General features: G+C 31.7%; 4 protein-coding genes and 1 long non-coding RNA gene across 9 annotated transcripts; 3 read left to right on the plus strand and 2 right to left on the minus strand.

The window, feature by feature from the left end:
* Window positions 1-225: 225 nt before the first annotated feature.
* LOC126915143 (protein YIPF6) lies at window positions 226-2,180 on the minus strand. The gene is made up of 7 exons (XM_050719577.1): window positions 2,032-2,180; window positions 1,720-1,848; window positions 1,495-1,573; window positions 1,373-1,415; window positions 1,147-1,278; window positions 739-896; window positions 226-641 (listed from the first exon to the last, which is right to left on the minus strand). Exons 1-7 carry the CDS (start codon window positions 2,074-2,076, stop codon window positions 526-528), a joined length of 702 nt encoding a protein of 233 aa, XP_050575534.1. The 5' UTR covers window positions 2,077-2,180; the 3' UTR covers window positions 226-525.
* A 431-nt stretch (window positions 2,181-2,611) lies between these two features.
* LOC126915142 (coiled-coil domain-containing protein 134-like) lies at window positions 2,612-3,863 on the plus strand. The gene is made up of 3 exons (XM_050719576.1): window positions 2,612-2,759; window positions 2,982-3,191; window positions 3,297-3,863. Exons 1-3 carry the CDS (start codon window positions 2,612-2,614, stop codon window positions 3,641-3,643), a joined length of 705 nt encoding a protein of 234 aa, XP_050575533.1. The 3' UTR covers window positions 3,644-3,863.
* Window positions 3,864-3,979: 116 nt separating this feature from the next.
* LOC126915106 (chitin deacetylase 1) lies at window positions 3,980-10,509 on the plus strand. The gene is made up of 9 exons (XM_050719512.1): window positions 3,980-4,423; window positions 7,646-7,764; window positions 7,862-7,973; window positions 8,056-8,183; window positions 8,261-8,466; window positions 8,593-8,888; window positions 8,974-9,220; window positions 9,310-9,501; window positions 9,600-10,509. Exons 1-9 carry the CDS (start codon window positions 4,366-4,368, stop codon window positions 9,700-9,702), a joined length of 1,461 nt encoding a protein of 486 aa, XP_050575469.1. The 5' UTR covers window positions 3,980-4,365; the 3' UTR covers window positions 9,703-10,509.
* Window positions 8,189-12,156, minus strand: LOC126915156 (NADH dehydrogenase [ubiquinone] 1 subunit C2). Of its 5 annotated transcripts, none has more exons than XM_050719599.1 (4): window positions 12,002-12,156; window positions 11,257-11,449; window positions 10,648-10,791; window positions 8,189-8,533 (listed from the first exon to the last, which is right to left on the minus strand). In XM_050719599.1, the coding sequence occupies exons 2-4, from the start codon at window positions 11,429-11,431 to the stop codon at window positions 8,460-8,462; spliced, it is 393 nt and encodes a 130-aa protein (XP_050575556.1). In that variant the 5' UTR covers window positions 11,432-11,449; window positions 12,002-12,156; the 3' UTR covers window positions 8,189-8,459. The 5 variants fall into 5 exon arrangements, with proteins under 5 accessions (XP_050575556.1, XP_050575555.1, XP_050575554.1 ...); XM_050719598.1 differs by having other exon boundaries at window positions 11,998-12,154; XM_050719602.1 differs by lacking the exons at window positions 8,189-8,533; window positions 12,002-12,156 and adding exons at window positions 9,985-10,365; window positions 10,461-10,536 and having other exon boundaries at window positions 11,257-11,623.
* Window positions 12,157-12,177: 21 nt separating this feature from the next.
* Window positions 12,178-13,472, plus strand: LOC126915187 (uncharacterized). Its single transcript, XR_007710064.1, has 2 exons — window positions 12,178-12,271; window positions 13,027-13,472. It is a non-coding gene; the product is annotated as an uncharacterized LOC126915187 (long non-coding RNA).
* Window positions 13,473-13,704: the final 232 nt, after the last annotated feature.

The following is a 13,704-nucleotide window of genomic DNA, read 5'->3' on the forward strand; positions in this document are numbered from 1 at the left end:
TTTCCATGATACTTTGAAATAATTAAAAAGTAAATAGATATTTTAATAGGAATGTTCGTTTGTGATAAAAGCAGTTGACAATGATTATATTTTTTCAAACTGTACATTATAGACACTGAACGATAATTTTGAGTTTCAAAGGAATAAAGTAAACATCTTTTTTTTTTGCATCTTGTTGCCTATTTTTGTTTATCGAGTTTATGTATAAATATATAACAATCTGCGAATAATTTACTTAAGTATTATTCATTATTTTATGCTTACATTAATGTTATATACGTACGTATAATTATAATTGACATACAAAGTTCCGATTCTCTAAACTGTATAATAATAAATAACATACGCATCTACAGTAATAAGTTTTATCTACAACTCTTGACACGTGACATATGCTTAAATTTAGCGAATTTCAAAGTACACTGTAAGCTAGATTTGCTCGATTTTTTAATTCTGTCTTCTCTTGTGCACAAATATAGGACAATGTACAGTCTTCTTATCATCATCATCATCTTACGATCTATTTTATGTAGTATGAGATATAACCAACCAGGAAATTACAAAATAGAATAAAAATATTGGATACACAGCTAAAGCTTTCTTTCCTATTGGTTGACTGTCGCCAAGAAATGCCATGGATGCTAAAATATATACAAATCGTATTTACAAGAATGTATCAATGTAAGAATTTAATATGCAAGTGTCCATCAATATGAAACTCTATAAAATTATACTAACCATATGTTGCCCACATGAATCCAATCATGGTAATTACGAATCTTAGACTAAATAAGAAAGTAGTCTGTTCTGCCATTAATATGATTCTACATAAAATTAGAGAAATGGCAGTTGGCAACAAGCAATATCCTAAGACACAAATGCTTTGGAAAAAAGATCTATAACAAATATATTAAAATATCTTTTAGCAAATAAAATGCATACTTCATATGTCATTCATTCTTCTATTATAACATTTTATATTTATAAAACAAATTTTTTAAAACAAAATAGCCATGTTTTATAATAAAGAATTACAAGTCTCTTAATGATCTACAAATTCACGCACATAAAAGTCATGCAGTATACTATCATAATCGTTAGTATTACAACAAATACTAAATTTCTCTATGCAGTATAATTACTTACATGTTACCACCTAATAATTTGGAGTTCAATGTAACAACCATAGATCCAATCCATACGATTACAAAAACCTCTGCAAACTCTGGTCCCCCATCATTAAAATTATTTGCTGTATCAGAAGAACCTTGTAATATCCTAAAACAACAACAATTGGTCATAAATGTACTACGGCTTATAATCATAATTAGAACAGCAGTATGCGAAATATTATAAGAAATATTAAACTTACATTGCCATGAATGTACATAATACTAGTGGTCCCCAAAGATCCCCTAGAATTAAAAATTAAAAATAAGACACTACTATATATAATTCATGATTTATAATATTAAGATTCTTCTAGTAACGTACATTCCTTTAATAGGCATTTCTTCTCCTTGGGATATAAAACATGATAAAATTTCCTGCCCACTGCTCTGACATCCCTGAGCTACAATGTAATATAATATAATAAATACAATACAATGTAATAGAATATAATTTTCTTATATATATATATATATATATTATATGTACGTGTGTGTGTGCGTGCGTGTGTGTGTGCGTGCGTGTATGCAAAACATTCTACAAGCTTACAATTGTATCCCTGATTGGTTCATCCAAAGTATTAAATTCAGGTTCTCCGAGATTTGATTTTTGTTTGCCTCCTACTGTCAGCTCACCTTCGATATTCTGAGGGTCGGCATATTCCATTGTAACTTTAAACTACAAATTAAAATTTGATATTAATATTATTATATTATATTTGTCATTGAAATGTTTACATATTATTATCAATACTTCTACTGAAAAATTTTAATTATATAAACTACCATCACAAAAAATTAATGCACCTAATGAAAAATAAAATGACATCTTTAACATTACATTTCCAACATAAATACTTACATCAAGTTTTGTATCATCTGTCGCTGCCATATTTGTTGTCGACATTAGACCCGAAATTATGAAATCATTAAATATATTATTGAGATTTTAAATGGAAGTATCTTCATATCATATCAAATCATCATGCCATATACATGTAACGTGAATTCAATCTTCCTTATCTAATGTTTTCTTAATGACTTAAATGTTGCCCTGTTGTACGTACAGAAAGATCCCCTAACACGATTTAGCACTTCTCATGGATAGGGTTAACAAGAAAATCTAAAAAGGCACGTATGCATCGTAATTTAAATTCCTCACGTAAGTATAATACAAATGTAAATCTTTTAATCATTTGCGAAAAAGTCGGCACTAATATTGATACATTTGATGTACGAAATTGAATAGATGGCAGCATTATTGCAATGTCGCGTTTGTAAACTTACGGCTTCACATTGCCGATTGAATTTTGTTTAAGATTGTATAGTTCTTTCTAGAAAAGCACAAGGATCATGGACATTTGACAACTATTCCTTACCTTGATACATAGGTATTTTATCGATATATTATTTTATATATCAAGCAGTTTTCGCTCGACAAAATGCCACGCATTCTCTTTTATGTCGCAATCGTGTCAGTGTTGACATGTACCGCGCATGCGCAGTATACTTCCTTCGGTGTTGATCACCAAATCAGCGGGAAGCCGCAAAATAGCGATGCATCTCAAATCAAGATCTACGAAGAATTATGTATCCGCTCAAAATATAATTAGCCTTTATTTGGACATTTATTATATCATATTTGTGACATTTTTATAATTGCAGTTGTATCCTTTCGATTCTACGTACAATATGTCGTTTATTATAATATGTATTACATAGAAAACTATGTAGAGATACTATGCTATAGATAATAATAGATCTTTATTTATTATTATATCGATTGAATCATCTTAACTGAAATATCATTAGTCAAAAAATCATTTGAACGTCAGCGCAAGGAACATGCTAAAGCCATTAAACGTCTTCAGAAAATAGGTAACTACGAACGTTTGTATAAGATGATTTTAGTCATTGGTGAAAAGATGATTGATGCGATCGAGATAAATAAAGCATTAATAACAAATGAAGATTTCAATCCAGATAATAGATTCTTGCCACAAAATGTTACTATACAAACTGGTAATTGTTTTGTTATTAATATAATCTTCTTTTTATAGGAAAATAAGTTTTAACATGATTAGAAACATTATATACCTTTTTTTGTTTTTTTTTTTTTTGTTTTAGCAATATCTACTGTCTTAGAAAATACGGCATTCTTTGGAGATATTCTTCTTCATTTTCCTCATTTTATTCACCGTATACTTAAAGCGCAACAAAAATGGAATCCGATCATAAATTGGTCCTTAAATTTTACGTATCGTACTAAATATTTGTTAGATTCGGAAACCGCTGTTAAAATTCATTTAGCATCTCAAGAATTAAACGTTATAAAACGCGAACAGGGATATTCCAATCCTTATTGGCAGCCTACTGAGGCTCAAGAAGGAGACAACGGGAAGATAAAGAAAAAGAAATCGGCTACGAAAGGAAAACAGAAGAAGGGGCCACGAATGACCAAGGTTGAGTTTTGAATATAATCATATTTTTTTCATAATACGCGTACACATGTACTTACGATAATAAAAAAAAAAAAAAAAAAAATGTATTCTTGTATACCTTATAAATATTTAATAGATTTTCAATATTAGATAGTTTTAGTTGACGAAATAGTACGAGAAAAATACTTTTTTGTGTATATAGGTATGTATTTTTGTACATTAAAATCCAACGGTTATTATTCTTAATGTATAATGGTCTTTATATCTTTGTTTCGTTTTTGAACACGAAGAAATGACAATCATGTCCCGTTCGAATTAACTGAATTAAAATATTAGAAAGATGGCTGGTTATCCAGTTCGAAATTATCCGAAAAGTATCTAAAAATCGTCAAGAATCCAGACTTTCAGCAGACTTTACTCGAAACCACTATCAGTGCTTTAGTGCGAATAAAAGCGAAGATTTCTCGGACGATGGAGACGGTGCGGTGGTAGAAAGTGGTCAGCCAATGAGCTAAGATCGGTTCCTACCGTTCGGTTCCCGACTCCCGTAGTCCATGGCAGACACCATTGCTGGTAAACCTTGGCTAACAGTACCGTGACATTTCTTTCTTCCAGTGGTTTATCGATAACAAGTATGTTCGTGCAACACGAACCCACGATTTAAAGATTACCTTTAAACATTTACCTTCGGACGTAAGTGTTGTGTAAATTTAATCAAACTGTAACAAGAATTGGGAAAACGATTTTCGTGAAGGATGACGTCAAAAAGGAGTCGATTGCTGTTCTGTGTCGTCGTGTTCATCGTTGCCACAGGTAGGAAGACACAGCTGCTTGTTTCGAAGAGAGATCGGACGGGAGATCAAACCCGTTGGGCGATATAAAACCTTCGGCTCTTCCTACCGTGATCTTTCATCGTAGCGAGGGATTTTATAAAGATTTTGAGATTTGTCATTTACGACTCGTAGTAAAGATTGGATTGATCTTTTTGAATTGCGATCGACTTTTTATGAAAGAAGTGGAGATAGTATAGGTAAAAAAAGAATGAAAAGGAATTCTACTTTTATCGGACATTGAGATTATATTAAAACTTTGATTTTTATGTTTCTCTGTTTTTCATTTGGTAAATGAAAAATATCGAACGAATTAAAATTTGGATTATCTACGTGTATCCTTTAATTTGATCTGTAATAAAAAAATATGGCAATAATTCGAGACTTTTATTATCTTGTCCGTCTCTAATTTTATTAAATATTTTGTATGTAGAAGAATAATTCAAGCAATTAGTATAGCGGCTTAAATTTGTTAGAAAGGTAGATACAATGAAAGAACGACCTTCTCAGAACATTCTTTTGATAGTTTGCGATTCTTCGGTGAATCAGCTTACTGAATGAAGATTGCAATTCTCTTTCTCTTTTCTTGATAATTATTTGACAACAATCGTTATGTAAAATAGCAATAATTAGGAAAATAAATGCATCGCGATTTGTCGTTATAGACTGACGTTCATCAACCAATTCTCCTGTTAATCGAATTCAAGGATGTTCCTTGACCTATTGCGTGAGACGATATCTTGTTATTAATAAATTATACTTCTAATGCGATGCTTAAGATCAATAGATCGAATAAAATTACATATGAAGATATACACTAACTGTACATCCAAAAACCGGTTATCGATAGATAGATTATATTCTAATGAAAATTCCGCTGGCTTCTCAGAATTTTCTCGAATTTGTTAATACGCATATGGCATAAACTACAATACAAAGTTTCGTCAGGAAGTCGTGGGATACCGTATACATATTGATATATCATCATGTTAAATGCATCGATATTTTATTCATACCTGAAAAATTTACTAAAATTCTACGACCCATACGTATTAAAGATGATAAATGTTTCTAGTTAATATTGAATTTGCCCCCGAATAAATTCAAAAGAGTTTTCTCTCAAGAATTCGTGAAACGCGCATCCACCATGTAAATTGCGTTCTCCACGATAAGCAAGATTTCCATGGAACGTTGAAAGTTCCTTGCATTGTCACGGTGCGTGTCGTAAATAAAGTTGACACAGATAAAATGGCAAAGAGTCAGAGGAAGCAAAGAACCAGCCGGCATGCCAACACGAGAGAAGAGCCGTTAAATTAGGTTCCCGGTCGGTGGTTTCACTGCTGTTTACATAAGTTTCGACGTTTACGTATATGGTGTACCGTACGTTTGCGGCTGTGTATGCGTGCACCACGGCCGATGGAAATGTTGCACCTGAACGATTTACCACAACGTCATTGCCAGAGCAGTACCTTCACTTTCCACTTTGCTGCTAAACCGATCTTTTTTGGCATCCATGCATATGCGAGATTCGCTCCTATAACGAGCAACCTTGCCGATCAATAATTCTTTTACGTGTTTAATTCATATGGACAAAGTTTGTGAAAAAAGATTTCAGTTTAATTCTTACTGTACTTGAAAGGTAACGCGTATATGGTTTGTTGAGACGGTAATTGATACATCTAACAATCTACATGCCGCGGCACGAATTAGTCGCCACAATATTTAAGCTGGTACTGATAGTTTAATAAAAACAAAAAAAAATGTTTCAAACGAAACTTCATTGGTAGTATGATCTCATGTATTGTATGATCGAAATTTACTACTATGAAATTGTTTTCAAAATTCTTTATATCGTAAACGAAACAACGCTTATTTCAGTTTTACACCCATCATAAGATCGTAGTGGAGTATCTTCCTGAAACACTACTTTCTCCTGACAGTCCATCTGTACAGGATCTCAACGTGGTCAAATCCGAATCTTCCTCCGTCGAATTAAATGCCCAACCAAACCATACGTAATTTTCTAGTTTGTTGGTTTGATTATGGCCGCATCTCTACTTTTTCTTTCACTTTAAATCCGTTTGGCTACTTTTTGAATCTTATTCTAATTCACGTGTGATTACTTTCGGAAACATTTTGTTTTAAAGATAGTAAAATTACGTTAAATGTATATCCTTCTTCATTTGACGCTTGGAATAAAAAAAACATTCCGGTAATTACGGATTCTTAGCACGATTATTATTGTACATGATCGTCTAAAGTACGTTGTGGTGGTAAATGACAAAGTATCAAAAATCTCGACTCAACGGCATTCTATAGTATAAACATTTTGTAAGAGACTTTCTTAAACACACTTGTAGAGTGATTATCTAACAGAATATAATAGAATAGGGAAAGAATTTTGATGGCAGCCTTGAAGTTATATTTATTCAAATAACAAAATTTGTTGTAATTAACTTTTTCTATTAGTGTGGAGAATGCATTAGAGACGTATGCGTAGGAGACGTAATAAAGAATTTGGTAATTACTTACAAGTAATGTCACTTCATTTATTTCGACGATTTTTTAATATATTGCAAAAATCAATATTTTGAACAACGTTTTTTCCTTTTGTTTGTAATTTATAAGTTTGGGTTAGGCGTTATTTTATTCGGTCCGCTCGCTGTCGAACGGCTAACAACCAATATTTTAAAGCGTACGCTGTCACGAACGTGCAACTATGAGCAAAATTCGTTGTAGTGATACCGAGAGCTTATGGGAATATCTCGAAAATTAAAAGAGTCCAGCAATAATATGCAAGGGAAAAAGTTGTTCAAGATATTGATTTCTACAACATATTAAAAAATCATCGAAATCGGTCAGGTGGCAGTACATGTGAATAATTATCAAGAATTTTTTTTATAGGAAATAAATAAATACATATGTATTTTACTGCGTACAAGATGATTATCGCTCTGGGAATTTTAAGATTTGCAAAATACTGTTACCAACGTGTAGAAGTCAATGTTAGACATTGATCTTGCCACTGGCCCACGTAACACAATACGTATAACGCATATGTCTATTATTTTCATTTTCATTTTCTTGAAAATATCATTCCGTCTGTTTTTCTTTTCTCCGATTTATCATTTTAACATTTACACGTATATTTCTGAGACCATTAATTATTTTTACAAATATTTAAGAATACCTGTTTGTTTTGTAGTTTATGGGCAGAAAACTGCTAAAAAGGAGGAAGAGAGAAAAGACGAAGAATTCAAATGCCCCGAAGGTCAAGGCAATGGTAATTTTGCAGATCCAGCTACATGCAGAAGATTTTATCAGGTAAACACGCTGAAATTTAATAATACAACGATACACATGTCTTTTAATTGTAAAGTGCGATACAAAGAAATTTCATGTTTATGTGTAATTTCGATAGTGCGTCGACGGCTATCCGTATCTAAACAGGTGTCCGTCGGGGCTACATTTCGATGATATTAGTAAATTTTGTACTTTTAAAAATGAAGCACGTTGCGGACCTATTGCCACAAGTGAGTATTTTATTTTTAATAGCCGTAAATTAAATTATTTCTCATTAGTTTCATAGTAACGAAAACTTATTGTTAATACCAGCCCCACCGCCCGTCACCGAACCACCAATTGACTTAGCAGAGAAGTGTGATCCCGCAAACTGTCAGTTACCTTATTGTTTTTGTTCAAGAGATGGTACGATAATTCCTGGTGGTCTTCACCCAGAAGAAGTATATACTCTTTATTTGTTACTATTTATTAAAATTACTTTCAACAATACCTATCACATAGTTTCCCTAAATTTCAGACACCACAAATGATAATAATGACATTCGATGGAGCAATTAATCACAATAACTTTGATCATTATCAAAAAATATTTGCCACTAATCGATTAAATCCAAACAACTGTCCTTTGAAAGGAACATTCTTTATCTCTCATGAATATTGTAATTACAATATGGTACAAAGTTTAGCACACGATGGACATGAAATTGCTACTGAGACTATATCGTGAGTGCTTCTAATCTTCTCACTTTAAAGACCATTCTTATACGATCCAATTTTTCCTTATTTTTTCCTAAAAGAATTTGAAAAGTGAATTAATACTCATATGTATGTATGATATAATTTGTTTAGACTACAAAAGGGATTAGAAGATAAAGGATATGAAGAATGGGTTGGAGAAATGATAGGAATGCGAGAGATACTTAAGCATTTTAGTAATATTTCAATAAGTGAAATTGTAGGCATGAGAGCTCCATATTTAAAACCAGGTCGAAATACTCAGTACAAAGTATTGGAAGATTTTGGATACATATATGATAGCAGTATCGGAATTTCTCCATTAAAAGTACCAATTTGGCCATATACTCTCGATTATAAGATTCCACATGAATGTAAAGCAGGCACATGTCCTACTAAATCATTTCAAGGTAATAAAGTAACTTTATGTATGTTATCACGTATGATACAAAGCACGAGCTGTGAAAGAAGGAAAGATATCTTACTTATTTTTAGGAGTATGGGAGTTACCACTGAATGCACATTATGTTGAAAGCTATGAAGGAGGACATTGTCCATATTTGGATCAATGTGTGCTTCACAATCATGATCCTGAAGAAGTTTTTGAGTGGTTGCAAGAAGATTTTAATCGTTATTACGAACAAAATAGAGCACCATACATGATGCCATTTCATACTAACTGGTTCCAAATAAAGGAACTTGAACGTGGACTGTCAAAGTTCCTTGATTGGGCGGTAACGCTGTAAGCAGAAAATAGCCTATACATCGTGTAATTGTTTATATTTCGTATTAGAATATTTTTATAAATTATTAAAATAATTATATTTACAGATCCGATGTATACTTTGTAACAGCTACTCAAGCACTTACATGGATAACTGATCCAAAACCAATAAAATCTCTGAATAATTTTGAAGGATGGTCATGTAAAAAGAAAGAAAATCTTCCTGGACCACCGTGTAACAATCCAAATAAATGTGCTTTAGATTTCAAACCTACAGAATCAAATTTCACTACAACAAGGTAAATGTCCATATAGCTAAATAGATAAATAACGTGTACATATAATCAAGATGTATCTAATACTTTGAAACTTAAAATAATAACAAATATATTTATAGGTATTTAGAAACATGCAGGGAATGTCCTAATAAATATCCCTGGTTGGGAGATTCAAAAGGAACTGGACTGTACAATGATAATTATAATCCTGAAAAGAAATAGAAATGTTCAAAATCTAGAATGATAATTAGAAAGAATTTAATTAATTCTCATTTGTTGTTGTTTATATAAATAACATTTATAATAAATGTAAATTTTTTTTACTTGGAAGCAGTTCAAGGCAATATACAATATACGTATATAAAAATGAAAAATATATTAAAGAGGAAATGGCAAATAAACAATATAAGTTCTCAAAAAATTTAAAAATATTAATAATAACAAAATGTACTTATACAATAAAATATACTTTTATCAGAACTACAAATTAAAATGTTTCCAAACTACAAAGCCATTTTATCAATTTTAATTAAATTTTTACACAATATGTAACTTATTTCTGTTTTCACATGTTTGTTTCTATTATACATACTGCATGTAATACATGTGTGCATTTCATCTTTTTTTACTGTAGTTAGCTTTAAGGAATACTTTATCAGATATTGAACTTGTTTTGACAATCATTTTCATTCGACACAAAAAGCTGTGGACGTCTTTTCAACAGTTTCTAAGGGATTAGTAAAGATATTTATTTGTCTTTCATCCATTATCATTTAAAAGGTTCTGGAGAATCATAAAGACTGTAGGAAAAGTTTGTTCATTACTTTTCATAGTTTTGGAGCAAACATTTAAGCTGTAACGCTTTATGTACTAAATCTTATACGTCTAAAAATAGAAGCAAAGGTATAAGAAAATAAAGGTGAATATAGTATGCGATAAGTCATGTATTTTATTGTTTATTCGTTATTAATAAAGAACACCTGCTCTGTGACTAAAGTACGATCTTTTAACGCCTTGGATACCACTTGTTGAGAATATCACTATATTTTTTAATATCTAAAATATTAAAAATACATTTCTATCAATGATAATCTTTAGAAATAAAGATTTCCTAAAAAAAAAAAAAAAAAAAAGAAAGAAAAAGGAGATATTTATAATGCTTTATACCTGGTTCAGGAAAACGTTCTGGATGACGCATTATATAATCTCTCATTATCGCGTCCCTTCTTGCAAATCTTAAATCAGCTGCCCAATGAAAACCACAACCGGTAAGAAAACCAATTATGGATGCCAATACTATGTATGGCTTATCTATGAATTGAATACACTTAATAATATGATTGATAATAATATGACAGCTGCATTAATATTATATGTGGGATACAAAGAAAAGAAATTAGATTTTTCCTATGAAATGATAACAAAATTAATTCATTACTGTGGTATATTAAAAATTAGTACGTATGTAGTAAAAATAATGAATTCACGATCATATATAAATAGGTTACATTACAATTACTTAACTCGAAAGTTAAGCATTATATATTGTAATAGCAATTTGCTTTAGTGTGTAAAAGGGAAATCACATAGCTGGAGACTAAAATGCATTTCGTTAAAACGTGTTTCTAGTACCTTATTTTTGTCATCAGAACAAATGAAAATAGTATACATAATAAATATGGTAACTTATTTAGTATCTCTCCGAAATAAACTAACAATGAATTATAGTTATTACGAGGTTAATTACGTTAAAAGTAATTTACTTTATCAACCTACTGGCTGTTGCGGGTGTTTTTCCAATCAAATTTTTAAGTACTACTCCAAGAGGAAACGAAATCGTAGTAAATGGTACTATATAATATTTAAAAATATGATTGGATCGATCCAAAGCTGTAGGTTCAAGAAGGTCAAGTGCCCACTGAGCAGGAAACTTTTCTTCTGTCCCTTCCATTTATTCGTTTCTTGATACCTAATAGATATCACAAATAATTATACAAAGTGTAATCACAAATGCTATTAGTTATACTTCAGAATCGTGTTGATTAAAGTTTTATGTTTCACGTAACTCTACTACTTTCACTTATTTTTGCGCATGCGTATCACGTAATATGCTTTTACTCTATGACATTAGTAGGATTTTGGGACATTGGGAACTGGAAGAAGAGAAGAGAAAGCATGCAACCTTATTCAATGCACAAATAGGTGGCGTCTGGCAAACTATATAAAAAAAAAAATGGTATATACAAACCAAATCAAAACTAAAAATATAAAGCAAATTACAAATCTATGAACTATACTTTCATGGTTAAATATCATACATTGCTCTTTGTGTTTCTTTCTATTTTTTTTTCTTTTTTTTTGTAAAAAGAATCTTCCGATAAAAAAATATTAAAAGATATAGGTTAAATCATTATCCAAATTTAAAGTAGTATCGGTAAGAAATATTTTAGTCATTTGCTCATGCTTCTCGAAATATACTTGTAACACAAGTAGAGTTCATTAATTATTCGATACTACATGCCACAGTAGTGGTCCGTGTTCGCCTGTAATTAGCCTGGGGTCCTGATTATGAATTAAAACGACCACACCGCTCCTCGGATCAAAATGTTAATTTATGTATCGTTTATAGTATCATGTAGGTGGAAAATGGACCAAATTCGTGTTCTCGTTTCCGGTTTGTTTAACTCGTTCTCTTCAGACAGATCATGTTTCATTCGTTCTCCGATAGATGGAGTTCTCGTTCGTACTTATCTTCTTACGATGCGAGCAAAACCAATGCATTTATAGATAGGTAAGTATTTGTTCTCATCATATTCATGCAATTATATAACATTGTGAACAGTTTTACTAGAGAGAAGGAGAGAGATGGCTGCCCTTTTAATATCTAAATTAGTCACGATATAAACACTTTTACTTTATAATATATTAAACACATGTTATATATTACATATATTTTAAAAAGCTTTAAATTAAATTTGAGTGAAAAGGATTTGCAACTTATTTTATTCGATATAATTTGTACAACCTTTTACATCTTTGAATTATGTGTTGTACCAATATACATTTTATATTCCTTTATTTTATTTCTTTATTTTTTGGTATTTTGAGGGACAAAATTTGTCAACGAATAGAGGTATAAAAGTACATCCCCAATCAGAATGTCTGTTTCAACTGGCGATATCTCGAGACGAGACGAAGCAGCTCTTCGAACAGCTCGAATAATGTGTAACTGATGTAATACGATATAATGGGACTACATGTATAATACGGTGAATGAAGGCGAGGCATTAGTATTTATGTATGGGTGTAACACTCGGAAATACTGAACTAGATCATTCGCAGATCGTGTTTCTCTTATGGGCTCCTTTCTTCCCTTCTTCTTCGACATTATCAATTCTGCCTAACAGTTTGTCAATTAATTATTTATGTTCTATGTTAACATTTATCGATTTTTATCGATCGATGGTATCGATTCTGGAGCGTTTTATTTCTTTTATAAAACACAAAATACACATAAAGTTAATTGACAAATCGTACTTTTTTCAGATATAAAATGATTCGATTCGATTCGATTCTCAAGGAATCGTCACGAACTCTGTGCCGGCTGTCGTGCGAGCAGATTGCAAACACCTGTCCACCAGAAAATATTCACCGTTGGATATTCACGACGAAGCTGCCACGGCAGAAGGTTTGTCAGCTGCTACCGCAGCTGAGGTAAGCGATCGTCTTCGCTCGAAATACACGAGACCCGAGACGACGACATACAGATCAACGAGTTTACTTTCGATCTTCTGCGTGGACCGTGCCCGTTTTCTTCTCAAATTTCTTCACCGATTGACTTCACGACCCACAGATTTTTCAATATTCCGATCATTTTGCTAGCCTACATATTTTCTATGGATTGTATTTCGTGGTTAGACGGTCGAGTGAGTTCGCCGATGTATTCTAGCCGGTATGTATCCAAGAAATAAATCAAGCGTTGTTAAACGGAATCCATCTGTTAACCAGCTGACACCTCTTCTTTGTTTTTGTCTTAAAGAATGCTTGAATTAGGAATTTGTTTGTTTTGTAATTAATGTGATGTGCCGTCTCAACAGGTATAGAACGAAGGTAGCTGCTATCTAAGACAAGCAGAAAGCTATTGAAACATAAATTCGAAACATAAACTTAAAACATAGAAGAACAAAACAAATTGCATTATATTTTATCGTATTATAATTGTCA

The sequence above is a fragment of the Bombus affinis genome, chromosome 4 (assembly GCF_024516045.1).
Source record: "Bombus affinis isolate iyBomAffi1 chromosome 4, iyBomAffi1.2, whole genome shotgun sequence".
NCBI lineage: Eukaryota > Metazoa > Arthropoda > Insecta > Hymenoptera > Apidae > Bombus > Bombus affinis.

Coding starts and splice junctions, on each gene's coding strand:
- LOC126915142 (XM_050719576.1), top strand. CDS start 2,612: ATGCCACGCATTCTCTTTTATGTCGCAATCGTGTCAGTGTTGACATGT. Junction 2,760..2,981: donor CAAGATCTACGAAGAATTAT/GTATCCGCTCAA, acceptor AAATATCATTAG/TCAAAAAATCATTTGAACGT. Junction 3,192..3,296: donor AAATGTTACTATACAAACTG/GTAATTGTTTTG, acceptor TTTTTGTTTTAG/CAATATCTACTGTCTTAGAA.
- LOC126915156 (XM_050719599.1), bottom strand. CDS start 11,431: ATGGAAGGGACAGAAGAAAAGTTTCCTGCTCAGTGGGCACTTGACCTT. Junction 10,792..11,256: donor AAAAACACCCGCAACAGCCA/GTAGGTTGATAA, acceptor TTCAATTCATAG/ATAAGCCATACATAGTATTG. Junction 8,534..10,647: donor AGAACGTTTTCCTGAACCAG/GTATAAAGCATT, acceptor AAATTCTTTTAG/GAAAAAATAAGGAAAAATTG.
- LOC126915143 (XM_050719577.1), bottom strand. CDS start 2,076: ATGTCGACAACAAATATGGCAGCGACAGATGATACAAAACTTGAT. Junction 1,849..2,031: donor CAGATGATACAAAACTTGAT/GTAAGTATTTAT, acceptor TTTAATTTGTAG/TTTAAAGTTACAATGGAATA. Junction 1,574..1,719: donor AACCAATCAGGGATACAATT/GTAAGCTTGTAG, acceptor ATTACATTGTAG/CTCAGGGATGTCAGAGCAGT.
- LOC126915106 (XM_050719512.1), top strand. CDS start 4,366: ATGACGTCAAAAAGGAGTCGATTGCTGTTCTGTGTCGTCGTGTTCATC. Junction 4,424..7,645: donor CGTGTTCATCGTTGCCACAG/GTAGGAAGACAC, acceptor TTTGTTTTGTAG/TTTATGGGCAGAAAACTGCT. Junction 8,467..8,592: donor ATTGCTACTGAGACTATATC/GTGAGTGCTTCT, acceptor TAATTTGTTTAG/ACTACAAAAGGGATTAGAAG.